The 26,808-nt window shown below is 37.1% G+C and overlaps 5 protein-coding genes and 1 long non-coding RNA gene across 6 annotated transcripts; 2 read left to right on the top strand and 4 right to left on the bottom strand.

Annotated features, from left to right (window-relative positions):
* Window positions 1-1,364: 1,364 nt before the first annotated feature.
* On the bottom strand, window positions 1,365-2,979 carry LOC109170668 (thioredoxin H-type 1-like). Its single transcript, XM_019319870.1, has 3 exons — window positions 2,687-2,979; window positions 1,911-2,033; window positions 1,365-1,810 (listed from the first exon to the last, which is right to left on the bottom strand). The coding sequence occupies exons 1-3, from the start codon at window positions 2,774-2,776 to the stop codon at window positions 1,658-1,660; spliced, it is 366 nt and encodes a 121-aa protein (XP_019175415.1). The 5' UTR covers window positions 2,777-2,979; the 3' UTR covers window positions 1,365-1,657.
* Window positions 2,980-5,983: 3,004 nt separating this feature from the next.
* Window positions 5,984-7,106, top strand: LOC109169683 (lon protease 2-like). Its single transcript, XM_019318550.1, has one exon. It carries the CDS (start codon window positions 6,097-6,099, stop codon window positions 6,949-6,951), a length of 855 nt encoding a protein of 284 aa, XP_019174095.1. The 5' UTR covers window positions 5,984-6,096; the 3' UTR covers window positions 6,952-7,106.
* A 1,182-nt stretch (window positions 7,107-8,288) lies between these two features.
* Window positions 8,289-9,208, bottom strand: LOC109170667. Its single transcript, XR_002052482.1, has 2 exons — window positions 9,132-9,208; window positions 8,289-8,636 (listed from the first exon to the last, which is right to left on the bottom strand). It is a non-coding gene; the product is annotated as an uncharacterized LOC109170667 (long non-coding RNA).
* On the top strand, window positions 8,696-11,452 carry LOC109170665 (protein NRT1/ PTR FAMILY 8.2-like). The gene is made up of 5 exons (XM_019319867.1): window positions 8,696-8,959; window positions 9,073-9,290; window positions 9,721-10,283; window positions 10,356-11,204; window positions 11,274-11,452. Exons 1-4 carry the CDS (start codon window positions 8,764-8,766, stop codon window positions 11,179-11,181), a joined length of 1,803 nt encoding a protein of 600 aa, XP_019175412.1. The 5' UTR covers window positions 8,696-8,763; the 3' UTR covers window positions 11,182-11,204; window positions 11,274-11,452.
* Window positions 11,453-12,277: 825 nt separating this feature from the next.
* On the bottom strand, window positions 12,278-14,619 carry LOC109170666 (protein WALLS ARE THIN 1-like). Its single transcript, XM_019319869.1, has 6 exons — window positions 14,243-14,619; window positions 14,089-14,151; window positions 13,874-13,990; window positions 13,344-13,755; window positions 12,793-12,944; window positions 12,278-12,681 (listed from the first exon to the last, which is right to left on the bottom strand). The coding sequence occupies exons 1-6, from the start codon at window positions 14,467-14,469 to the stop codon at window positions 12,492-12,494; spliced, it is 1,161 nt and encodes a 386-aa protein (XP_019175414.1). The 5' UTR covers window positions 14,470-14,619; the 3' UTR covers window positions 12,278-12,491.
* Window positions 14,620-24,439: 9,820 nt separating this feature from the next.
* LOC109170435 (general transcription factor IIF subunit 2-like) lies at window positions 24,440-26,808 on the bottom strand. The gene is made up of 6 exons (XM_019319559.1): window positions 26,487-26,808; window positions 26,152-26,260; window positions 25,919-26,049; window positions 25,741-25,815; window positions 25,181-25,330; window positions 24,440-24,830 (listed from the first exon to the last, which is right to left on the bottom strand). The coding sequence occupies exons 1-6, from the start codon at window positions 26,688-26,690 to the stop codon at window positions 24,711-24,713; spliced, it is 789 nt and encodes a 262-aa protein (XP_019175104.1). The 5' UTR covers window positions 26,691-26,808; the 3' UTR covers window positions 24,440-24,710.

The raw sequence follows: 26,808 nt of genomic DNA, 5'->3' as shown, positions 1-26,808 counted from the left end.
TGTAGATTCATAATTTCTGTACTGTAGATTCATAATATTTGTAACAACAAATGAAAAACAAAATTATAAATCTACGTTTTTTAAAAAATATGAATCTACAGTATAGAAATTATGGATCTACCCTGTGTTCATCATGCGCATGGTGAACACGTTTCCACGGCATTATTTGTCTTACAGTTGTTGTTGGGTTAAGTATTGATTACTGTAATATGCTACCTTATTTTAGGCAAATTATTCTGTGAACTCGAGTTTACCTTGCAAGGTAGACCTGTGTCCAAATATCACAATTTATATATTAAATCTTCACAATTTACCTTTTAAAAATTCACAATCTGTATATATGTAATTGATTACATTGTTTTGTATTCACAAGTTCCTTTCAAATACTACAGTCATACAATATTAACACATTAGGATTTGATGACCTTGTATTATATTCTACAGTTGTTATGTATTTTTGACTTAGAAACACAATCTGTATTCTAGAGGTTTATAATTCCAATATTAAAAATACACAATTTATACGGTATAACAACTCCTTATTTTAGCAATCGTTATATCCTACACCACGGCACACATAGCACTGTGCGCCGCGTGCCTCCCAAAACGACGTCGTTTTGGGGTCGTGTTGGGAGGCGCGGTAGAAAGTTGCTGGGATTATGTGTATTTGTTCACAACATTATGTGTATTTGTTCACAACATTATGTGTATTGGTTCATACAGTTATGTGTATTTTTTATACAATTATGTACATTCTTTTTATACAATTATGTACATCCGAATTAGAAAATTTGTGTGTATTATGTTAAGAGTTGATGTGTATTATGTTAAAAGTTTATGTTTATTAAGTATTATGTTAGATTATGTGTATTATCTTTTAAAAAGAGTATGTATATTTTGTTATATAATTATGTACATTCATGTATACAATTATGTGTATTCAAGTATAACATTATGTACATTCTTGAACAGCGAGTTTTTTTTAAAGCAAAAACTACTGCCATTCACTGGGGTGGGAAATTTCAAAAAAAAAAAAAAAAAAAAAAAATTAAAACGACATCGTTTTGCATCTGGGCGCATAGTGCAACGCGCGCCGTGGTGTAGGATATAGCCTTATTTTAGCTGATTATAAAATTCAATTCTACAGTAATACACAATTAACAAAAGCCCACAACTACCAGGCAAATCATCTCAAAAGTCAAAAGCCCATTAAATTACATTGCAAAGTGAAAACCTTGTCCACTGCTAGTGGTCCTATAAAGTCCAACCCTAGAGACAGCTAGTCCACAAAAATCTTATGCTATACAGATAAAAGGACACAACATTAATCCTGTATTAAAGATAAGGACAAATCTCATACAAGATTTTTTTTGAAATTATCTAGCAAGCAAACTTCTGCATAACACATAGAACAAAATACCCAGTTCACTAATGCCATAAAGATGAAAGCAAAGCAGACATGGTTGCATTATCTCAAATCCATATCTTCCATACAAAAGCTTGCATGACTTGATACAGTGAGTCAAAGCTGCAAACTACAGAACTAGAAGCATTGAAACCGACTATGAGAACCACAGTTGTTTTTGTTATTGTTATTAGATAAAAACGAAGCAAGTCGGTTAGTCGGGTGGGGGGGAATTATTTGTTCTTTGAAAGCTCAGGCTGTCATGGTAGAAGCAGCAGCAGCATGCGTGGCTATGCAACTAAGCAGTTCTTCTTTCTTGGCCCCCACAACCCTATGGACCTCGTTTCCTTCTTTCAGGAAGACAAAAGTTGGCATGGCCTCAACCTTAAAGTCCTCAGACACAGACTGAGAAAAGGATTATGGTTTAGTTAATTGCATGAGAGAAACAAGTGCAGACATTCTTCAACTGTTACCACACTGAAATAACACATTTATTAAGGTTTACCTTCAGCTCATCCACGTCCACCTTGAGAAATATCACTTGTGGCATCTTCTTTGCGATATCTGCCAGAATTGGAGCAATAAAACGGCAAGGCCCGCACCAAGAAGCAGTAAAATCTACCACTGCCTATACATGAGAATTGCAAAGAATAATCAGCTACTATTCTAAGCCTAATGAAGATGACAACAAACCACTTTTTTTATCTCTAGCAACAAAAATTATGCAGTATCCCCCCGCTCAGATTGACTGTATAAATTACGTCCTTTTGACACAATGAAGCAGAGGCACAAAACCAGTTATATTATGAATTAACCAATGTACTACATACCATGCTCAAGATATCCCAACTTTCTTCTGAAATGTCACCATCCAAGAATAGTAACTCAACATTCCAGATTAACAAACTTAATTTGCAGATTGGAATTAGGAAAACTGTCAACTTGTCCACTCCAAATACAAATCCATGTACTCCACAAGCAAAAAACTACAATCTTTACTAAGTTTTCCAATAAAGTTTACATGTATTTGCTTGAGTGGGACTCCAAACAAGTGCCAGAAAATACACTAAAAAACTCCAACTTTGGAACACAAAATAAGACAAAGTTTAATGTCCCTGTAGGAAAGTGATTTGATTATTATTCAACATTTAGTAAATAAACCATGCCTAGCAAAAGGATATGATTTGAGACAGTACTAATTCCCGGAAATATCTTGAAAATTGAAAACCCTAATTCGAGGAAACGAAACGCATTTCTAAAAAAGTGATGAGAAGATGATACCAGTTTCTTGCTCTCTTTGGCTTTGTTGAAGTGTTCGGTCCACTGCTCGACGGTGTGGCAGCCGATAACTTGTCCCTCCTCTGCTGCCATCTCCTCTCGCGGTTTCTGCAAAGATTAACACTAAACTTGCGCTAGTCGACAGATCTCGAGTCTCCACCAGTTGAGATTTCTTCTTCTTCTTCAACACGCTTGTCAATCCTTTTCTGCGAATCGAGTTTATCGTCCAAGAGGCAGATGAAATTACAAAAATGTAACGTCTTTGGACCTAAATTACGGAATATACCATTCTCGAATCTCCAAAAGGGAGAAACCAAAGATACCACTTATCTACAACTTTTTTTATGGCTCAAAAACCTAGACCTCCCACATAAGAGAGCAATCCGATACCAGTGGACCATAAGTCACTTTCAACAACTTTATATATTGAAATTTGAAACCAATGTCTAGATTCATAAAAATTTATTTTTGTTTGTACAAAAATTTATTTCTAAATATGTGCACCAAGTAAATTTATTCACATATAATAACATACAAAGTATAGAGACAAATTGTATTTCAATTAATATTCACGGTATTACTATTTGTGGAGAACATATTGGATAAGGACAAAATTCAATACTTATTAAGTGGACCATAATTATTCGTACATTTATATGGACTATTCATATGATATAATATTTTTATACATAAGGTATATTATTTTGATATATAAAGGTATATTATTTGAATGTGTACAAAATAGTATGATATTCGATGATTATAGGACTTGGATGTCTTGTTTAGATTCATCATAGAATAATAAAAGTGTCATCCTGCACCATGAACCATTTTCGATTATTCATGCCGCACCATGATCTTTAATAAGTGATATTTAGATCCATAAATCATTATTTTTTGTTCGTCTATAACTTTTTATAGATTTTCTGGTAATCTTGATGACATGGCGCTGTAATAAGCTGACGTGGCCTTATTTATCCGTCCATGTAAGTATTTTTAATTAAATTATTTTTAAAAAACACTACTCCAATTATAAAGAAGATTACCCTTCGCCGCTGCTCACGCCGGAGAGGAGGTGGAGCTCTACGAAGAACAGGTGTCGCCGATTGTTGTTGCTATGTCGCCGGAGCCACAGCTCCGCCTAGCCACCGCCGTCTACGACTGAGGACGCCCGCCGAGACCAATCTGTCCTCTCAGACCGCCCCCGCGATGCTGCCACGGGTGGACTGTCGGCCATTGGAGCTACCACCGGCGCACCATTGACAGCTAACGACGAAGAGACGGAGCGGTATTCTGGTCGATTTAATTAAAAGCAAGAATGTTATTGGATTTAGCATGTACATCACTTTTTATGCATGTTACAATTACCTCAATGTTTGATTGTTTGAATGGAAGACCTCCTTTCCTGTCGCAATGTAGTTTTGCAGTTAAGTTGATCTGAAATTTTGTTGATAATCACTATTTACCACTTTCTATTTTCTAAACTCCAAATGTGGCTAAATATTAATCTTACTGCTCTTAATATTCCCTCTTCTTGCCATTTTCTCACTGTGGTGTGGTGCATTTGGAAGGAGAGAAACAACAGAGTATGGAATGGAGGAAGTGAAGTATGGCAAAGTCTTCAAAAACATATTTCGCCCCCTGCCCGCTCTTCAGTGCAAGATAAGTGGGTGAAGCCTGCTAGTGGCTGGTTTAAGCTCAACACAAACGCTGCCCTCGACCCAAACGCTAAAGTTACAGGCATTGGTGCTCTTATCTTGGAAAGGCACTCTCCAGGTTAAGGTAGCTGAAGCTATTGTTGCTAGAGAGGCTGTCAAATGGGTGAATACGCTAAATCCAATAACAGCATCGCGGGGCGGTCGGAGAGAACAGACTGGTCTCGGCGGGCGTCCTCAGTCGTAGACAGCGGTGGCTAGGTGGAGCTGTGGCCTGGTGACGGCGATAGAGCAACAACAATCGGCGACACCTGTTCTTCGTAGGCGAGCAGGGCAGATCCGGCGGCAGCTCCACCTTCTCCACTCCGGCGTGAGCAGCGGCGACGAGCAATCTTCTTTATAATTGGAGTAGTTTTTTTTTTTTTTTTAAATTTAATTAAAAATGCTTACATTTGACCGAGAAATAAGGCCACGTCAGCTTATTACCGTACCATGTCATCAAGATTACCGGTTACCTGTAGTAAATCTATAAAACGTTCTAGGCGGAAAAATAATAATGGTTTATGGATCTAAATATCACTTATTAAAGAAAGATCGTGGTGCGGCATGAATAATCGGAAATGATTCAGGGTGCGGGATGACACTTTAGCCTAAGATAAAATGTAGCTACTGTGCTGGGCTGGCTGCATTTTTGATTAATATCCACGGTGTCACTATCCGTGTGGAACACATTCGATAAGGACATAATCAGTATGTGGCTCTTTGGCAATGAAACATGAGATATTTGTACAAGGAGCCCAATCATTATTCCATGACCACGGTTCACATAATTGTGTGTAAAGTTAATCATAATTCAATTATAATTTTTAAATTTGGTGATTTTGGTTTAAACTGCTAATTTGAATTATTTTTTTTGAGGATAAATATTGTTTACTATTTTAAAGATAGTTCAAATTTAACAATTTTTTTTTTCATTTTAAAATGGTTATATGAAATATTTAAACTTCAAAGTTGAACTAAACAAATAAAATAATTGTTATAGTTAAATTTAATAATTGTTAGTGGGTCGAGTTATGATTTCAAGTGAATTCATGATAGGCCCAGTAGTATTAACATTTTGAAAGATTATTTTAGTATCAGCCCATTCATAATGACATTTTGGGTCACGGCCCAATTTGCTCCTTGGGCAAATTTTTATGAAACTATAATCCACATAGTTATGCGAATCAGTAATAAAATATATATTTTTAATATATTAAATATACATTATTTATGTACTTAATATATATTATTTAATAATATGTAAAATAAAGTATCTTCGGTATTTAAAGAAGGTTGTCACTTGGATATTTCAATACAACCTTAGAGTTGTACCAAATTAGTTCGAACTATGATCACCTCTACTTTCAATAACAACAATTTTTTTTAAAAAACTTTTCTTACAAATAAATAAATAACAGCGAAAAAGAAAAAGCAAAATTGGGAGGGAAGGAGGATAGGTGTATGTGAGGAGTGAGGGAGTAGATATTTGTGTTGGGGCGATGTGGGGGGCCCAAGACATTATCCGCCAGTCACAGAGACATCGCACGTGCCACGTAAGCTCCAGATAAACACATGTCCACGTGTAAACATCCGCACCACACTCCACCAAAATGCTGCTTCTAATCCCTCTGCTAAATCCTAATCACAAAATTTCTTTCTTTTTTCTTGATTCGAGTTTCTGATTCTCGAATCCCTTCTTCTCAGATTTCTTCTCCCATGGCTTTACCGCAGTTATTACATCCCACTTCGTCTTCTTCGTTAATCTCCCACAAACCCCACTTAAACCCTGCTTTAACCCCTACGCTCGACTTTAACAAGTCGTTATCCGCTTCCTACGCCCTCCATTGCCGCCGCCAGCGGCGGCGCAGCCTCACTTCGCTCCGCTGCTCGGCGTCGTCGTTCTCCGAGAAGCACCACACTGGCTCTCCCAAATCCGATGACGTAGTTGAGCTCCCGCTTTTCCCTTTGCCGTTAGTACTCTTCCCCGGCGCAATCCTCCCGCTTCAGATCTTCGAGTTCCGGTACCGAATCATGATGCACACTCTGCTGCAGACCGATCTCCGATTCGGAGTCATATACTCCGACAGCGCCACCGGCGCCGCCGAGGTCGGCTGCGTCGGGGAGGTGGTGAAGCACGAGCGCCTCGTCGACGACCGCTTCTTCCTAATCTGTAAAGGCCAGGAGCGGTTCCGGGTCACGAAGCTGGTCCGGACCAAACCCTACTTGGTGGCGGAGGTCACGTGGCTGGAGGACCGACCACGTGACGGGGATGAGGATCTGGATTCGCTGGCATCCGAAGTGGAGACGTATATGAAAGACGTGATCCGATTATCCAACAGACTTAACGGCAAGCCGGAAAAGGAGGCGCAAGATCTGCGGCGGAACCTTTTCCCGACGCCGTTCTCGTTCTTCGTCGGAAGCACGTTCGAAGGCGCGCCCAGAGAACAGCAGGCGTTGCTGGAGCTGGAAGACACGGCCATGCGGCTAAAAAGGGAGAAGGAGACATTGCGGAACACTTTGAATTACTTGTCAGCCGCCTCTGCTGTCAAAGATGTGTTCCCATCTTCATGAAATACGGGTGAGTTTTGGTGCCCCACAGGTATTATAAGTGTTTCTGTAATCTATACTATGAACTTGTAAATTTTGATGATGGCTAATAGATATGGTTTAATTTCATTTCAAGTCTTTAATTTAATGATCAAAAAGCAAGAAAAAGTTCACAACTTTTTTGATTCTTGAAACTTGCTTTCTGGTTTTCCAACATTCTTAGTAAACTTTAAGATTGCAGTAAAATACAATGCTATTGCAGATTGAATCAGGTATGCAGACAGAAACAGCATCTAATATCATCTGCTACTTTCTGAATCTTTGCATAAACTCAAACTTCATGTCATTCAATACATATAGTGAAATAGTGAAAAAGCATACATATTATAAGGCATGATGGCATTGCCATAGAGCTTAGGTTGCAATGGAGATGCTGCAGATCAGATCAAATGGGGTTATGAAGCAGTGGGTTCTGATCAATAAAAATGAGACTTTTTTCTGGAATAAGCTATATCTTTTCTATAATCTGAAATAGAGTTTTGTCATGGGAATGTATAGCTGTAGTGTCGATTTTGTACACAAAACAAACTGGTGCTGTTTCTTGGATTTTGGGGTAGGATATGGTGGAAGCAGGAAGCATGTTCTTGATTCTGCAAATTCCTTCTGGAATACCACTGTTTCTTAACATGTACATATCCCCATTATTCATCCCACAACTTGTTCCCCAAGAAGCAGATTCATCCCTGAAACATGATGAAGTTTCCATAGCACTTCTATGTAACAGTCTTTAAGTGACCTGGTTTCTGGAACCAAACCTTGGACTCAACTGAAATGCTCTGTTGCTGCCAAACATCCATTGTTATAGGATTGATTAATTCTTGTTCCAGTTACAATCTGATTAATACCTTCCATTGCAACAGTAGCTGAGAATGACCAACATTATGTTAACAAGTTTGATTTTCTGTTGCCTCCCATTCTCTAAAATTTTGTGTTCTGCAGAATCACCAATTTCCTGTATAAAGTATAAACCTTTTCATTAAATACAGTTGGACCAATAACAGCAATAGCTACCAGAAAACATCATCAACTAAAAGCATAATCTAAGTCTGATGCACAGAGAGTAAAGTTATGATCTTTCTCTCACATGTTAAAAGAACTGCCCCAAACTGGGCTGGGCTGTGCTTTTGAGAGCTTGTTTAGTCTCCTGGGAACATATGGATGTGTTCCCCACGGCGAAATGGGAACCTATTGACGGGCCGGCGGCGTTTTGGAAGCTTCCTTTCCTTAGACTCAATCTTCATCTTATCACCTCGCTGCAATATAGTCCACGAGAACGCAACTTTTCATCCAATCATCATGCATTTTGAGTGACAAGGAAAATCAGAGCCACTATCGAAGCCGTGCACGTGGTAAATCCAGCCTTGTGATCTTAGCCGTTAAAGGACCACAACCTGCATTGCTCATAGTTGACCGAACCATGAATATCAATAGGTCACTCTCACGGAGAGTCGAACTTGTAACTCTCGGCTTACAAATCATGCATTTTCTTGTATTTTTATATTATATGATATACCAGTAGTTTCCAAGAACTAAGGACAAGAAAGCTGCCGATTGTCCTGCCGTCTCAACCCAAAATTGTCGCTATCCGTCCTGTTAGATGCCTAAGAAGCTATACTGCCAAGTCAAAGCTTGACATGTTCTTCCCGGCCCTGTAATGGAAATAAATACTCCGTATTCGCTTAGCTTCCACTCTCAAATCTGCATTAATCAAGCTTGAAGAGCAAAAGGGTTCTTTTCTGCATGAAATTTTAAGGTTTATTTTGCTTGAATCGCTTGATGGAAGAAAGCAGCTTTAAGTCTTATCAGCTCCCTCCGCCACCTAATAAGTCGCAGCAGGTAGTAGATGATCACTCCCATGCAAACCAACCAAACGAATCATCAACATTGGTTACCAATGGCTGTGTTGATTATAAAGGGAGAATTGCAGATAAACTATCGACTGGTGGATGGAAGGCCTCACCATTCATCATAGGTAATTAACCTTACTAAGTCAATAACCTGACCAATTTGGCTGTGTTATTCCTGTTTGATTTTGTTTAAGGTAATTAACATGAAAGATATAATGTTGTTTTGATATATATGAAGTGAATGAGGTGGCTGAGAGGCTTGCGTTTTTCGCCATTGCTGTGAATATGGTGTCTTACCTGGTGTTGGAGATGCACCAGAAGGTCCCTGATGCTGCCACGCATGTCACTAATTGGATCGGAGCTGCCTATGTTCTAACGTTGCTCGGAGCTTTCCTCGCCGATGCCTACTTAGGCCGATTCCGCACCATCATCATCTTCTCTTCCATCTATGTTGTGGTATGTTAGGGGTTATCTTATCTTCATCGTCTAAAAAAAAAAGTAAAAGATAAATTGGCCGGTTTAGTAAAATGGTTGTTAGCTGATTGTGTTATAATTGATAACATTAGCTGATTGTAGAAAAGTGTTTAGTAAATTAGTTGTTAGCTGATAGCTGTTTGATATAATTTTTTTTCTCAACAGCTAATTGAAAAAGTTGTTTGGAGTAACTTTTTAAAGTTGCAAAAAACTAATTAGCCAAACACTTATATTTTTTTTTGTGTAAAAGGGAGGGGGTGACCCAGCTACTGTCTATTTCCTCGTAGGCAAGTAGCTCTCATGCATTCACGAGTGATAATCTCTTCAATCTCAGGGGGGCCAAACACTTATATTAATGGTTAATTAAGTCAACTAACATGGCCAATAATAACGTGATCTTATTATGTTTTAGGGAATGGTAATGCTGACCGTTTCAGCCTCGGTAGACAGCCTAAGACCACGTTTATGCACAAGGCGGCCATGTCCGCCGGCGACCGACGGCCAGACTGCATTTCTCTACGGTGCACTTGCCCTCGTGGCACTCGGCACCGGCGGGATCAAGCCCTGCGTGTCGTCGTTCGGAGCCGACCAGTTCGATGAGGCCGACGAGAAGGAAGTACTGAAGAAGTACGCGTTCTTCAACTGGTTCTTCTTCGCCATCAACATGGGTGCCATCTTGGGAATCACTCTCATGGTTTATATACAAGAAGAGAAAGGGTGGTCGTGGGGATTCGCCGTTCCGACGGTGGTGTCGTTTTGCTCTATCCTTATCTTGGCCGCCGGATTCACCAAGTATCGTTACCAGAAACCGATGGGAAGCGCTTTCACCAGATTTCTCCAGGTTATTGTAGCATCCCTGCGCAATTTCATTGACGGAGTGACGCCGGCCGGACGTGAAACTCAGCTCTATGAAGTCAACACTACGGAATCTGAAATTCTTGGTGCTAGAAAGCTTCCTCATTCTAAACAATACAGGTCAAATATTTTTCAATTTTTTTTAATTTTTCAAAGCTAAGAACCCAGATTGATATATGAATTTTTGTGTAGATTTTTGGATTTAGCGGCGGTGATAAGAGACCCGGAGAGCGGCGGCGGGAGCCGGTGGAGGCTGTGCACGGTGACACAAGTTGAAGAATTCAAATGTTTCATAAGAGTGCTACCAATCTGGGCATCAACCATAGCTCTCTCAATTTCTTTCGCCCAGCTCTCGACCTTCTTCCTCACGCAAGCCACCGTCATGGACCGGAAACTCGGCCGCCATTTCAAGATCCCGACGGGCTCCGTCGCCGTCTTCTCCGCACTCAACGCTCTAATCCTCGTCCCCATTTACGAAAAACTCATCGTCCCTTCCCTCCGTAGAATCACCGGCCACCGCCGCGGCTTAACGTCCTTGCAGCGCATGGGCGTCGGCCTATTCGTTTCAATTCTCGCTCTCATGTCCGCCGCCCTAGTCGAAAAAAAGCGCCGGACACACCCAAACCCGTCGAGCCTGAGCGTTTTCTGGCTATTTCCTCAGTTTTTCCTGGTGGGCACCGCCGAGGTCTTCACCTACGTCGGACAACTCGAATTCTTTTACGACGAGGCGACGGACGGGACGAGAAGTCTGAGCAGTGCGCTGTTCTTGAGCGAGATCGGAATTGGGAGCTGGCTAAGCACTGCGTTGGTGAAGATTGTGCAGAGAGCTACCGGCGACGGTGAAGGAGGGTGGCTTAGAGATAACCTTAAGGACAGCAAACTTGATTACTTCTACTGGATTTTGGCCGGGATAAACGCCGTGAATTATGTCGTGTATTCAATTGTAGCGTGGAAATACAAGACGCGAGATGGCAGTAGAGGGAGAGCTGTGGCCGATGAATCCATTGTTGCTGATTGAGTTTCCGGCCGGCGGGTCTAACTATGAAGCTGAACGATGTTGCAGATGTTGGTGATTTTCGAAGATCCTAAGGGGATTATATTAATTGCAAGTAATTAAGAACTTAATTATTTGTTACGCTTTCATGTTGCGGTCCATGGTTTAGTTTGTTACAGTAGTATATCTTGTTAAACAAACTTCAATTGTATTCAACCAATTATTAATAATGCAAGACAATGGAAATTATATGGCATGCACGTATCACACATGCAAGCAGATATTAAAAATTATTAAGATTCTAAGTTTGATTCTTTGTGCTAAAGACTTTTTAATCAAACGACATCTGTAACATTTTTAAATTGAAGATCTAAATTTAAGGAGGTATATATATTTTTAAATAATGTTTACGAGCTTTTGTAAATTGAAAAGATATGAAAAAAGAAATTAAAGTGAAGAAAGTTGGACGACATATATGCCATTCCCGTCACGGCCATCAGGCAAAATATTATATAAAAAAATAAAAAAAGACGCATTCACGCATGAACAACAGGATCTGTAATGTTACATCGTATTAAAATCTACTATTCACGCATGCATTATATTAAAGTCCAAAAGTGGAAAAAGTCCATCAAGTTAAACCCCCAGAAAAAGTAGGATGATATGGGTGATTAATTGTCTATGATTTCCTTAATTTCTTCTTAAACTAATAATTAGACCGATTCAATTCCTTGAACTATAAGTAATTGTCCATGATGCTTACATGCATGCTTGAATAAATACTATAGTTTGACATCATGATTAACAAAAATCAGAAGATGGAAGAGTGGAAATTTTATATGATTCTACATACCCCACTCCCAACTCCCATCTCCCATCCATCATATCATTCAAAACCACTAGCCATATATGTTCTTTTAATTTAATTGTTAGTGTGTGATATATATACAGGCAAATAATTCTTGGTGTTATATACTTTGGTGTTGTCATGTCTAAAAAGAATATAGATGTAATTTTATGAGAAACGACACTCTCATTAATTCTTGGTAAAGATACCATAGTAAAAAGACGGTCCAGATTGATGAAGAATTGTATGGACATACATACACACATTAAAAGCTACTGAATAATTTAAAATAACATAAAATAGAGTGAAAGGAGTTTGGTACAAAGACTACAAACACACTCAAAAAGTAAAAACATCAAGCCATCTTCATATGCTGCATGCTATATATATCTTTCTTTCTTTCTTTTTCTTGAAGTAAAGTAAGACAGGAAATTAAAGTAAATCATGAATTAAGTTGGATAAAAGTTGTGTCGCCGGTTTTTGGCGCTCAAACGTGGTCCGTCGGCTGCAGCAGTGGCTGGCCCAGAGATGACGACTTGATGTGGCTGCTGGGTCCGTGGTCCACCGCCGGCGACTGAACTCCGCCGGCTGCCGCCAGCTTGGCAAACTTTGCTTCCTCGCTTTTGCCCCACAGGACAAAGTATAACCCGATTATGATCAACACCGCTCCTATTATCCTGCAAAATTCAATAACATCCATCCATGTTAATTAATTAATTACAATTAAGCTAAGTAATCAGAGTATCAGACAACCTAGACGACAACTAATGTATCATGTCTGTACGTACCCTCCCAGGTAGAACTCTTCTCCGAGTGCGACGGAGGCGACAATGGCGACAACGAGTGTCTGAACTGGCTGATACACCGCCACGAACACCGGGCCACCCCTATCAATGCACCATATCTGTACAGCGAATGCAATCCCAGATGCCACCACTCCCTGCATTATATATATATTAATTAGTTTAATTAATATATATAATGCAAACAATCAAGCTGGATTATGGCCTTGTTTGGTAAAATGGCTGTTAGCTGTTGGATTGTGTTAATTAAAAGGTATAAATAGTTCATAACATTAGCTGATTGTAGAAAAGTGTTTAGTAAATTAGCTGTTAGCGGATAGCTATTTGGTATAATTTCTTATCTCAAAAAGCTAATTGAAAAAGTTACTTAGGGTAGCTTTTTTAATTTTAGCCTTTTGCAGTTGCAAAAAGCTAATTAACCAAATATTTATATTGATATTTTAACTAAATCAAAGAATTAATAGTAGTCAAATACGCCAAAATTAGCCTGTAGGCCAATTTTTTACCAAACAGGGCCATATCATTATTGGACTTACAGCATAGAAGACGCTGAAGAGTTCGGCGCCGGTATTGATATGCCATTTTTCCGCGTCTCTTTCAAAGACGGCGGCGATGGCGAGGAACTGAAGAACACCAAATAAGCACTGGTAAGAGGTGACGGAGAGGCGGGCCGGGTACTTCTTCAGAACCGGGGCTTGAAGCACCAGCCAGCTGGCCCACGACAGGCAATGGCCGATCAAGAAAACGCAGCCCAGAGTCCAGTTCTTCCCACTCGCGTCTCCGAGGGCGAGCCTCGCCGGAATCTTTTGCAGCGACGGGTGATGAGTTGTCGGGCTGTAGATAGTGGGACCTTTGTACAGCGTGATCACCGTGGCCCCACACACGCACAGAAAAGTTCCCGCCACCTTGGATATTCCATCTTTTCTGTTCAGCCTCACAGTTTCTATCCTGCAATATAATATAGTAATAAGTGGGGACGCACCATATATATATATGCATGATTTTTAAAATCTGATATGGTGTAAAGTAAACTTGAACAGCTCTAATTTGCAGATCGATCACTTGCCTGAGAATGGCGGCTAAGACGAAAGTAATGGCTGGAACAGAATTCTGTATCGCAGAAGCAAATGTAGGGGAAGTGTTGTCCAATCCCAACAAGTAAAACCCTTGATTTGCAGTAATTCTGTCATCGTAAAGATCATGCCAAAACATTTCAGGATTATTCAAACAAATTAAAAAAAAAAGAACAAGATATACATATATGCATTCAAACATACATACCCAACAATTGCCAGGAGGAAGAACTGAACGGCAAAGTTCCAGGTGAGGCGAGGTCGGTTTTTCCTGATCACAAAAACCAATAGAACATAATAAGGAACCCATGTAGTGCTTAATTAAGAATGTTAAGGTAGCAACGTAACGAGGTTGTACGTACTTTTCGAGAAAATAGGCGAAGGGGAGGAGGAGGAGGAAGGCGAGGATGTTGCGATAGATGGCGAACACAATCTTGCTCATGCCCATGTTAAGGGCGGCTCTGGAGACGACATGGAAACCGGCGTATCCGAACTGCAAGGCCAACATGGCCACGTGGAGCTGAACCTTTTCCGGTATGGCGAACCCCATTCTCCTCGCCGTGGCTGAACCGCCGCCTGCGTCACCCATTTCTGTAACACCAAGCTAAGCTAAGCTAAGCAAGAAATGGAACGTAACTAACTGTGTTTATGGTTTCAACACTGTGATATATTTATACCGAACGAAGAAGAAGAAGAAGAGAAAGATGAGAGGGGGAATGGGGCTGTGTTGATGCCTGGAAAGAGGAGATTTGGGGGATATATATAAAGGTGGAAAAAGGTAGCTAGCTAGAGGAGAGGAGCTATGGCAAGTATGGGAAAAAAAAATTAAAAAATTTCACCTTTTATTAAATTAATGCATTTTTTTTTATAAAAAAAATCAATTCAGTAATTTAACAATTTTAGTCTCGACTTCTTACAAAAGAGAATTATAAGCAACATAATAAACAAAAAATTGATAAGAAATTTTCTTCTTGTATTTTGTGGTCTTTATTGTTCTTGCTATGTTACTTTGTTTGTAACCGTTTTCCAGTAAGCTAAGAAAACAAAAATAAGATTCTGAATTACATCCAAAAATAAATGTCGATTGGATGAAAATTATAATTATTGTAACTATGTTTCCCAACTTTCAATTTCATTTATCTTTTTTTTTTTATTAAATTTATCCTTTTAGGTTTCCAAAAATAAAAATGTACTTGAGCTAAATTCTAACTTAATGGTAGAAATTAATTTTGAACATATACATTTTCTTTGTGTTCAACTATGATGGAGAATTCAGAATTGTGTCCACATTTTTAGTTGGGTTATAGTTGGAACAAAGAAACTCAATTATTTAGTATGCCCAATTATGGTGGGTAATTGTATCTTCATTATTGTAGTTGGTCAAATTGATTATATATAAATGTGTATATCATTAATTCTGTTAAAGATTAATTTAAGCAGCGGGAGATATCATTTGAATTAAAGATGTTCCATTTTATAAAGTATTTCACATCTATTAGCCTAGCTTGTGTTTGCTCTTATAAGTTCATTAGTTCAATTTATTAAACATTTAGTTGTGCAACATATTTATGAAAATGTGTTAACGATATTAAGAGGTTTATTAGAACAAAGGTGTTGTACTTGTGGTATACTATCTCAAAATAAATTCTTTAATTAGCAATTAATAGTCTTTAGTTCCTTCAAAATTGAACTTGAGTCATTTAATTTGATTTGTAAGAATTAAGACAATTATGGGTAACAAAAAAGTGAGATGACTTATTATGTCTAGGTTATTAATTCAACCTTTAAATATTTGGAGAAGTTTGGTGTATATTTAAAATTCTAAATTTTGGGCTTAGAGTTTTGGTTTCTGTCTAAGCTGTTGGATTGTTTTTGTGACTTGACTATCCTTTTGGCTATATCAATAAGTGGGAGTGACATACAGTGTCAACTTTGATCACTTAGCCATTAGAGTTAGTGTTGAAGTTAAGTAACAAGTCATAGAATATAGGTATGTAAGAGATCCCTACTTAAGACATGTTTTTTGTTACATTGGTTCTAGTGCAATATATGATTAAGTCAATATTTGATTTGGTCATATAAGGATTTAGTTATTTATTTTAGCTTTAACTGAATATCTGTTGACACGTAGGCTTCTGAACAAAACGGTCCTCTTATAGTTCCTGTGATTAGAATACACACACCGGCCATCTAGTATTAAGAAGAGAAGTGATAGACAAAACGACTAACATATATTGTTCTACAAATTAATCACCCCAAAGACAATCCAAAGATAATATTAACTACGGCGAAAGATGATTTAAATCATTCTAAAGCTTTCACGGCTACGAGTCAGGTTTTTCGTGTTTATGTTTTATTAATTTCATGTTAGTATATATTTTTGCGGTCATGAATTAAAATTTTGTTATCCGATCTTGGCATTCTAGCTTTTGGTTTTTAATGTACTAAATTAATTAATTAACCTACTTCCCAAAAAATATAAATTGTAAATAAATATTTATATATGGCACTAATGATGATACTTTGAGAGGGTGGGGATACGAGAGGGGGAAGGTGGCAAGCCGCCATCACTAGATCATAGCACGCACGGGAAATGCCGGTGGGGTGGTGGGTACACCGTGCACGCTGTCCGCCCTCACTACCCCATCACTCCACCACCACCCTTACTCATCTTAACTAATATTTATTTGCTTAATTATTATTTTTTCAATTCGATTAATCGGCGCCTAGATGACTGCCTAAGCCGCCTTGTCTATGGCGCCTAGGTGACCGACCGCTTAAAACGACGATTCCGTCAAATTTTTAGGCGGCTGGCCGCTGCCTAGCGCCTAGGTGTGATTTTTGCAACCTTACATGTAGTGTATACTGATAAAATTTCGTTCCTATAATAGCTCGCAAATTATATAGGAGAAGTACGAAAATATAATTATGTTATACCCACTCTATTATTATTTTTAAAATTTGTTAGTAATGTTCTGATCGAATATGTTCCCTCACTTTGTATTTAAAAATATAGTATGGATATGTCATAAGACATATTAATTAGGTGTGTTTTATGATTAAGGGATGTAATCAAGTGTTTCCACTAAAACTTCCCACTCCCGTTTCTGTGCGATTTCATATCCATCTTTTGCTTTATCAGACATTCTCCACCCCCACCCTCCTCTCAATTCAACCTCCATCATCATCATTCTCAATATTTCACCTGAAAAACATAAAATAAAAAAAAAATAAAAAAATGTCAAGTGGGTGAAACATGATTCTCATAATCAAATTTCATAAGTTTAATTTCAGACAACATTCTCGATCAACCAATTACATATGTTTTCATTTGCAAATTATTACACAAAAGTAATATTTACCTAATACATATTTTTAAATAACCGCATAGAATATATATTAGAGTTGACCGAATGCACAGTTAAAATATTTCTCTCTCTAACAAAAAAAAAAAAAGAAAAAAAAAAAGAGAGTAATGCTCGCCATTAGGAGAGAATATAGTACTCATTTGGGAGAAAAGAATATAGTACTCATCATTACATTACAAGATGCTATAATTAAAAACACTTTTTATCCTTAAAAAGGAGGCTCGGCTCTTTCTGTCACGCACCAATCCTAGGTTAGATATTTATTATTAGAGTTAATATCATTTGAGCTCTTCCAAGTATAATGATTTTATTATTTTTAGCCTTAATTTTTCAAATTCACTATCCATAACACATTCAATTTTCAAATTGTTACTATATGTGATCCAAGTTAACTACTCATGGTCTTTAGACTATTAAATTTTAATCAGTTATAGTCCTTACAGGAAGACCACAACTGATTAAATTTTATAAGTTAAAGGATCATGGGTGGTTAATTTGGACCATAGATGACAAAAATTTAAAAGTTAAAAGAACACAAGTTATTAATTTAAAACTTTAAGACTAAATATGACAAAATCACTATACTGAATGACCACCCATATGGTACTAATTTTATTATTATTATTATTATTATTATTATTATTATTATTATTATTATTTTATATTTCACGTTGAAATATAAATTATTGGCATTAAAGAAATAAAAGAAAAAGCGTTTTACGTGTTGTTGAGTAAGTTACATGAAAGGTCCATGTGTTTTTCCCACTAAATAAATAAATAAAATGAAATAAAAACCCACCATAAGAACAGCAGCACGAGAGGTCCTAGAATTAATTAATTCTCTTCTTTTGTCCCACATCAATTAATGTTGCAATTATTTCTTTTAACATTTACTTGCTTCCCAATAGCAATACTCCAATAATTAACTTGGTTTTTATTCAATTTTTTATCTTTTTTTTTTTTTTTTTTTTGGTGCCAGTGAGGTATGACTGTCAAAAGTAATGCACAGTCTAAAAAATACAATTTTATACGTGTTAGTATTATAGGAAACGATTTTAAATCAATTATAAAAATATATTAGTGTTTATTTTTATTGACTCAGCTCGACGAATAGCTCAAAGAAATAAAGGACAAAATGGGCTTGTACCAAACATGTATGGATATAGTAGAAATCTTAGCAATGAAATATTAGAGAGCGTGTCATAGACATATTAGATGTATTGTTACGATTTTACCCCTTCAAATTTGACTCGTGGCCTTTGGTTTGAGTTATGAGCAAAAGATATTCTTACAATATATGATACCGCTAAATTAGAGAACATTTGTAAAACTAGAATTCTGATCTGGTTTTACCCATATATATACATATAATAACAATACTATGAAGAGACGATGGAAACATAAGGGCAACTACAATAATGATTTTTGTTCAATTTATAAGGAAAACATAGCTTATGTGGAGGAGAGATAATATTTGGGGATCTGCAAGCAGTTGGTTTATTGTGAGTCCCGTGGCACAAAGAAAGTGGAGAAGAGAGCACATTGTTGCGCGTTTGGCGCACATACAACCCTCAGCCGGGCGCGTGTAGTGCATGTGCTGGCAGGCGCATCCTCTAAGTTTTTTTTTTTTTTTTTTTTTTTTTTTTTTGCGTGTTAGATCTGCTTTATTTTTATTTCTTCTCTTTCCCTCAGCTCTTTTCTAATTGGCACCACAAAAAAACTACTCCGCATGAGGTTGCCCTTAAACCTAAATCTAGACTAAAAGTAGAAGGTAGGGAGGGCTAAGTGGGAGATGAGTGGAGGAAGCGGGCGGTATGATGAGACCGGTCGGAGACCACCTGACTAAGAACCAACAGACCATGCAGTGATTACTCTCTGCAACTGCAAAGCTCCAAACCTTACTTTCATTCTCTTTGAATTGGGGTCACAATAGATATTCCATCTTTAAGTATGGGTGACAGCTTTACCAATTTTGGATTCGGTGTTGCACTACACAATCTTCTTGGCATGCCATTTGCCCTTCCCCACTCACTCAGCTTTGACTTTGGACCCAAAAGGCCATTACTAACATTAACAATTATGGATTGCAATCAATAATGTTCTGTTCATTCGCCTATTCACACATTATTACACTAATTACACTCCCTATTCAAACAACTATATATTTGGACTCATTAAGGTCAGGTCAGGTCAAATGAAAACAACAGGATAGATATAATTATCTAGATTCTGAACGTTTACAACAATCAATTATAATTCTAGATAAAGTTTATTTTATTTCAAAATTATATTTATCACTGTTAGTTCAAACTAAAACTCTGTTTGATAAAGCTTATAACTTATTTTAAGCTATAAATAAGCAATTACTTTGTTTGGTAAAATATTTGATGAACTTAAAATAATAATTTATTTTGAAACCCTATTTCAAGTAACGTTTCAAAATAAGCTTATGATTTTTTAATTTTTTTATATCTTTATTAATTTACAAGATGACAAACCTACCCTTCATTAATCACAATGACAAATAAATATTTATGTTCATGTACAAAGGGAAATGCGACAAAGAATATCCCTAGGCAAAGAAATGGGTGAAACTTATCCCGTGGAGGAACATGGGAAGAAACCTTTTTCCTTTTTTCTTTTTGTTGTCGTCCTTTTCTTATTTTCCATTGCCTTTTCCCTTGGTTACAAACACAAAAGGAAATAAAAGTGGAATAAAAAGCTTAAAACTAACCAACATAAAAAGGACATCCTACAAGGTCGACATGTGCAGACACATGACAAATGCCATTCAACTCCCAAAAACATTTACACAAACTACTTTTTTTTTTTTTTTTTTAATGAATATTGATTTTCGCAAAATATGAAATAAAAATAACTCACTAGATTATACTCCGTCAACCTTGTATATAGTGCATGAACAGAGGAATAACCGACCGAAATTGACGCAATGTAGGTGAAAATAAAGACAAGGTGAAAACTAACGTTGTGCAGTTCTGCAAATTTCGCAGACAGACTGTTTCGAACACAATAATATTCCACCCCAGACAACAAGAGATAACTTTGTTGAAAGGTGAGAGATTCGTGTTTGGAATCTCTCACAGGGCTATCATATCAGCTTTGACTCTCACCAGTCACCATGGATAGATGCTTCCTGAGTAGACCGGTAGGCCAATAGCCCATGGATTGTGCACCAAAATACATCTCTTTCAATTAAATGCAATGAATAATAGCCATCCTCACGCCAAACAAGGTGGCTAACCTTATTATGAATGGGTTCTGAATGTGTTCCCTTCACCACAGCCATCACTCATCTAAGGTTCCCCTATTGCTAATTATTACTGTCATTCTCCTATTTTATCTGTCATGTTTACTATGACTTCATACAGCACACCTTCCATAGCTAGTGGACAAAATGCACTCGGTTTATTTTATCTGTCATGTTTATTATTTAAAGATTTCTCTAAATATAAAAAGCTTTTCCCTATCTTTATGCAGCTTACCTTCCATGGCTAGTGGACAAGACCCACCTCGCTTTACTGCTTTCTTTTAATCCCACCAACCCACTTCACAACAGGATTGAGAGCTCAGCTGCAGATATTTCACAAAACAGTGACTAAAGTAAGCAAGCATATATCAACAAGTGAAAACAATGTTCATGCAGTCCAGCATCATGCATTCTGTGTGAACTCTCTAATGAAAATGAACAATCAGAATGTCCATTTCAGAGGGGATAAACCTTACTTCATAATCACCGCACGACAAAACTGACCAGGTCACTATATACATCACACTCTCCCACTCTCACCTTGTCTCTGAATAATTTGAATGGAATTGATTAATTTTTCCAAATATTTGTCACTCTTAAAACTTTCACAATGCTGCCAACAGCTAAGAGCAAGTACACTAAGATCACATGGCATGCATCAGATATCAAATTTTCAATTTAAATGCTATAAGAAAGATGTGATTACTTGAACATTACATAACAATCACGGAAAATGATATCAGATGAATACTGGCAATCAGCAGAAAAAGTAAACTCAGTCTTATGGCAGTATAATGTTCTGTCAGTAAAATAATTCATATTGAACATAGATTTATATTCGAGCCAATAGTAAAAACAGTTCTCACAGTAAAAAAGTATTTGCCTCAAACAGCATTATGACAATATTCATTTTTATCATACTAGAGAGGATATGCAAAAAGGAAGTATATTGCAGCATATGCCCTAAGCATATACAGATGATCTACATAGCATATTCAGCAAACTGTGAATAGATGCATGAAAGAACCAAATAATAGACACCGATGCAGTGATCATCTTATCTGAGAAAAGTGTGACTTAGAAATATTGCAGATTCCATTCATCTGTAGGGCCATTTCTATCTTTATCAAGACAATCTTTATAAAAAAAACTATCCTTGTATTTATTGTTAGCTACTTTTGATATCCGCATTCACAGGAGTGACAAAGTCTCCATTAACAGTCCCTCCAAAGAGCACCAAATGAATAGAAGGGCCCCAAGACAAATGATCTCCCAACCAAAATATAAGATTCAACTGAATCAGTGGGTGACACATTCGTGGTCCTCCCCGCTGAATAAGAGGCCATTCCAGATACTTTGTGCTCAACCTCCATTTCTCATCAATAAGTGCATCCCCACCCCCCTCCTTCAGTTTGGTTTTCTTTATTTGAATTTTTAAAGCAGTATATGAGCAACTTATTTATATTATTATATAATAGATACTCCATATTGTATATACACACAAACATATTGTCATTTGTCATGTGATGAAGATCTGAATATGATTAGAGAAGAATAGACAAATGTTAAAAGTGAAAACACGCCCATATAGTGCATCTGCAATAGGGATCAAGTTACTGCAAGGACCAGGCATCTCAAAAATAAGAAACAAAACTGAAAAGAAACCATCTTCTCTATATCTTCTAATTTTCGCAAACAAGCAACCAAGCATTTGTATCAAAAGTTTCACAAAAAAAGTCATATAACATCCTTTTCTACATTAAAGAAGAAATATCAATCGGGCCTCTAGAAAAGTATTTTCCGTGTCCTATGTGACACAACCATTCTCTTCAATTCTGAAATCATTCATAGAAGCATTATTAGGCGAATACATCCTCGCAAGTGTAGTTGTCACATTGCTTTCATAATTTTATCATCTTAGATTAGAAGTTAATGCAGCATGCTAATCCACAAATATTCTGACATTATTTCCAAAATATCCCAGCAAAGGTGTATAAATAAGAATTAATGATTTCATGGCAAAATCAATCCATGGAATCAATATCTTTGATTGACATGAATGCTGCACTAACATGGAAATGCGCATGTTGGAATTATTCAAGAAAAACACTGCTGCATCATCATGAATTTCAAGAACATCAAGCTTTATGTGAGTTCATAGAACAGATGCCTATCAATTAAATTATATCCAACATCTGAGAAATGCACACGCCATGCAAACTTTAAAAAATCTAGTTCAACGCATTTGCACTAATGCAGCATGCCTAACATAACAACACATGACATATATGCTCCCTCCTAATAAGCCCCTCCAATTGAATGCTAGAGCTGAAGTAGCACAAATTCTTATTACATAATAAATCTCAAAGTTCAAGAATTGCAACCTGTTGTTGGAAAGCACAAAGGAGATAAGCACTTAACATCTACCTCTAAGTGTAAGTTTAATAAATCACAAGGTCCACATTTAGATTAACTCAAAATGTTACTTGCAGAAATTGCAACATATTTTAGGCAATTACTTAAAGTTATAACACTTGGAACGATACTCACATTCAGCAGCATCTGAAGTTGGTAAATGACCAAGTTCTGTCACAACTCACTAGGCTATTTCAAAAAGCAGAAACTGAACTGATGCATACCCTTAAAGAGAACACCCAAAAGCACACAAAACTGAATATCTACTTCATAATAAAGAATGGTACATGAGCAGAAAAGATTGGCATTCCAGCAGGGGAGCTCCAAACAATTAGTATATATCTATTATATATAAAGAACAATAGTATAATACTAATATTCCCAATACACTTCTTAGCATTGTTAACCCAATCCCAGACATCAGTGTTAAATAAAAAGTAAAATGGGACACATTTTACATTTTGGTCATTCAAATGCTCTGGAATAAGAAGTAAAATGGTCCATGGTTTGATAAAACACATTTGTAATGATGGAAATGCATTATTACTAAGTACTAACAACCCTAGAGGGCCTTTATATAGGCCTAACATATATGACTATACAGAATCAATACCAGACAAAACTGTTTGATGGAGCGCATATTTGTATTGTCAGAAAGCATTATTACAGTCAACAGTATCAGCCTTTATGTAGGCCTTAGATATATGAGTACACGTGAATAAAAATACCAAACATAACTGTTTGATAGAACATATACTTGCATTGATGAAGCAGCATATTTGCAGTCAACCTAGAGAGCCAAATTGGCCTCACATGACTTTATGGAAGCAATACCAAACATAATAAACAATCTTCTTGGTCTATAACAATGAAACTTTTCTGATCAAATATAAGGTGAGTGCCTAATTACTTCATACAAAGAAATAATATACTAACGTCATTAAATTTCCATTTCAAAGGAGTAGGCACTGTTTGTTATGGCTGAAAATAAGCCCAAAGCCCAAGGCAAATTAAGAGGAGTAGGGACTGCTTCATAGATTAAATACTCCCTCCATGCCACACTGAATCCCCACATTTCATTTGTGTACCATCACAAAAGATTACCCACTCCTAAAAAGAAAGTTATAATCTGTTTCTACTTCTGTATTTTGCAAAACGTAGCAAATGTCACAAATTCCAACCATCCAATAATACCAAGAACTCACATCTTTAGTTTCTAGCCCAATTGTAGTAAATTAGCATGTATTTTAAACTTAACCTAATAAGCCATTTCATATTATCTTTACCCCTTACCAGTCATACCAAGAGAAAGAGAAGATCCAATTTATCTCAAAATGAGTAACACTCCATCATTCTATACTACATTCAAACATAATAAACCGCCAAAAAGTACAGGGTTATAGTGATAAAATATTTTTTAAAGACAAGCATAGTTGAAAAACAAATGTAGAATTAAATACACACATTCATACAATCTATAATAAATACAGAAAACAATTACGACAGGATTTTTAAAAAATGGAAACAAGAGAATATGAATCTAAACATAGATTCATCACACTCCAATATAAGGTAAAGCTGAGAATGAATTATAGTGTATGTCATTATATGGGCACATTCGTGGTCCTCTACCTCTTTTCCAAGATAAACAACAATATCCACCACTGCAATACAATTGACTCTTGAAAAACTAAAGTATACCTCTGATCATCTGGAACTCATGATTAACAACTCATTCTTGCTTCGCAAGTCTAATATACAGTCAGAGAAAGAAGGCTATTATTCAGCACCTGCATCCTCTGCAGATTTCTTGTACTCAGGCTTTAGCTCGTAAGTACCTTGGTTTGCTCCCCTCTTATTGTATACACACAGCTCATTTAGTATCTCCTTCAGAAATTGCTATATGCCAATTAAAAAACCAATTAGCCAGTGTTATTGCTTGATACAGTGAAACAACACTAAAAGGATACATAATCTCTCTTTGTCCACCCCACCAACCATCCCTTCCCCCTATTCAAGTATTCAGTTCTTTCTGGGATTGTATTATGTGAGCTCCAAAAAAAAAAAAGAAAAAAAAAATAGAGAGTAAATTTAACACTCAAAACAGCAATTACTCATAGCATCCGGCAAGTAATCAACTATTTGGATTGCAACTGGGATTATAACACATCTCAACAAGACAGCAGACAGTTTAGTATTTGGCTATATGATCACAAAATAGGAAGTTGTCAACTGGAAAGAAAACATACCGCAGGTTGATCTGTCTCTAGGACTAGATTCTTCAAGGTCCAATTAGGTTGTCTTTCAAAAAGTTTAAACATGATATCTTCCAGTTCACCACGGTCCCTCCTAGTTCTTTTGACTTCAGGAGCCTTAACTGGAGCTGGCTTCTTCTTCTCCTGCAGAGAGATTTAAATTAAAGAGGCCATACATTATCCTAATTACACAAGCTTACATGTACTGGAAGGAGATCATGGAGCACAACCACATAGGTCGTTTATTGTGGACACAGACAAAATGCATATATTTCTCCACCCTATTCAAACATTGTTTGGTTACACAGGTTCATAGATAGCAATAGTAAGCATTCTATGTATAAAAAGACTCATAGGAAACACTATTTTGAGACAATTTTTTAATGATGATTCCAGAATTGAAAATTACCACAGGGTTTACTTGCGAAGTCATGAAACAACACAAGTTGGAAATCAAAGTCAACATAGTATTTTCCAGATGTGTTAAGTGGTCCAACCCCAACTGCAAAAATTTAACAATATTCAGGTAACATATAGAAAGAAATTATAAGTACCTTAGAAGTGGATGCAATCACTCCAAACATTCCAGGCATGGGCCTCATGTTTACTCCACGATCATTATCAATGACCTAGTTGAAAGCAAATCAAATGCAAAAAAAAAAAAGTCTGAGACAGTTGCTGAAGCCACAAATGTAAGAGAAAATTACTGAAATAGGACATGATCTACTCTACCTGAATTTGCCTGTTCTTGACCATTGATTTGTTGGTTCTTTCACGACACAGTTTTCTGTACTCTTCCATATTCCGATTGGCTGGCTTCATGTCAAATTTATACTCAACTTTTCCTTCCGTGGCAACCTTTCCTGCAAAAGAGCATAACACAACATTCAACTAGTTATGATTACCAGCTTAAAATAAAAATCATCCATACCTAGATAAAGAAACTAATGAACCACACTCCTCACCTTGACTTGACTGTGAGAATATACACATTGGGACGAAGTCATTGGTCATATTCAAGCAGTAACTTTTTGGGGCGTTCCCACCTTCATTGCCAATCATTTCCATTGCAAACTGATAATAAATACACACAGCAATGAAGTAAATTAACACAGCTTCTCACCCCAATAAATATATGGAGAAGGAAAGTACTAGTCTAATTTACAACTAAAAAGTTTTCTCAGCACACAACACAGTATCTCAAATAAATAAAAACGAGAACTGAAAATTGCACAGTTAAAACAGTCAAATACTTGCAAGTAGATATATGCAAGTATTAAAGAGAGATTGAGAAGATTACTTCGGGAGAATTATCAACGGGTTCGTCCGGATCCTTGGGAAGAAGATCGAGAGAAACGACAACTTTAGCTACCGGCGGCGCGTCTGATGAGGAGGCGGTGGCTTGAGACTGCCATGATCTGGAGACTAGTAGAGGACATTTCATCAGCCACACAAATTTGTCGGCCTTGGCCGTGTCCACGGCTGTGGTTTGATCGTCTTCCATTCCCGATTCTCCCTCGAATTGTGCTTTCTGTGACTTTTCGTTTCCTTTTCTCTTTCAGTCGTGAAGTTGTCTGAAGCCGTTTGACTGGATTGGACTGGATCTGACCGGGCCAGATTAG

Source organism: Ipomoea nil, unplaced genomic scaffold, assembly GCF_001879475.1.
Source record: "Ipomoea nil cultivar Tokyo-kokei standard unplaced genomic scaffold, Asagao_1.1 scaffold3321, whole genome shotgun sequence".
Classification (NCBI taxonomy): domain Eukaryota; kingdom Viridiplantae; phylum Streptophyta; class Magnoliopsida; order Solanales; family Convolvulaceae; genus Ipomoea; species Ipomoea nil.
The sequence above is the reverse complement of the archived record's forward strand: the minus strand, read 5'-3'. Positions and strand labels throughout refer to the sequence as shown.

Bases quoted from the DNA above. Each gene is read 5' to 3' on its own strand.
- LOC109169683 (XM_019318550.1), top strand. From the start codon at position 6,097: ATGGCTTTACCGCAGTTATTACATCCCACTTCGTCTTCTTCGTTAATC.
- LOC109170668 (XM_019319870.1), bottom strand. From the start codon at position 2,776: ATGGCAGCAGAGGAGGGACAAGTTATCGGCTGCCACACCGTCGAGCAG. The intron at 2,034-2,686 runs GTATCATCTTCT...TCTCATGTATAG, and splicing joins CCAAAGAGAGCAAGAAACTG to GCAGTGGTAGATTTTACTGC. The intron at 1,811-1,910 runs GTAAACCTTAAT...TCCTTTTCTCAG, and splicing joins TGGACGTGGATGAGCTGAAG to TCTGTGTCTGAGGACTTTAA.
- LOC109170666 (XM_019319869.1), bottom strand. From the start codon at position 14,469: ATGGGTGACGCAGGCGGCGGTTCAGCCACGGCGAGGAGAATGGGGTTC. The intron at 13,991-14,088 runs GTATGTATGTTT...TTACGATGACAG, and splicing joins TTCCTCCTGGCAATTGTTGG to AATTACTGCAAATCAAGGGT. The intron at 12,682-12,792 runs GTACGTACAGAC...TGAATTTTGCAG, and splicing joins GAAGAGTTCTACCTGGGAGG to GATAATAGGAGCGGTGTTGA.
- LOC109170665 (XM_019319867.1), top strand. From the start codon at position 8,764: ATGGAAGAAAGCAGCTTTAAGTCTTATCAGCTCCCTCCGCCACCTAAT. The intron at 8,960-9,072 runs GTAATTAACCTT...ATATATATGAAG, and splicing joins GGCCTCACCATTCATCATAG to TGAATGAGGTGGCTGAGAGG. The intron at 9,291-9,720 runs GTATGTTAGGGG...ATTATGTTTTAG, and splicing joins TCTCTTCCATCTATGTTGTG to GGAATGGTAATGCTGACCGT.
- LOC109170435 (XM_019319559.1), bottom strand. From the start codon at position 26,690: ATGGAAGACGATCAAACCACAGCCGTGGACACGGCCAAGGCCGACAAA. The intron at 26,261-26,486 runs GTAATCTTCTCA...ATTTATTATCAG, and splicing joins CCGTTGATAATTCTCCCGAA to TTTGCAATGGAAATGATTGG. The intron at 25,816-25,918 runs GTAGAGTAGATC...GCTTTCAACTAG, and splicing joins TCAAGAACAGGCAAATTCAG to GTCATTGATAATGATCGTGG.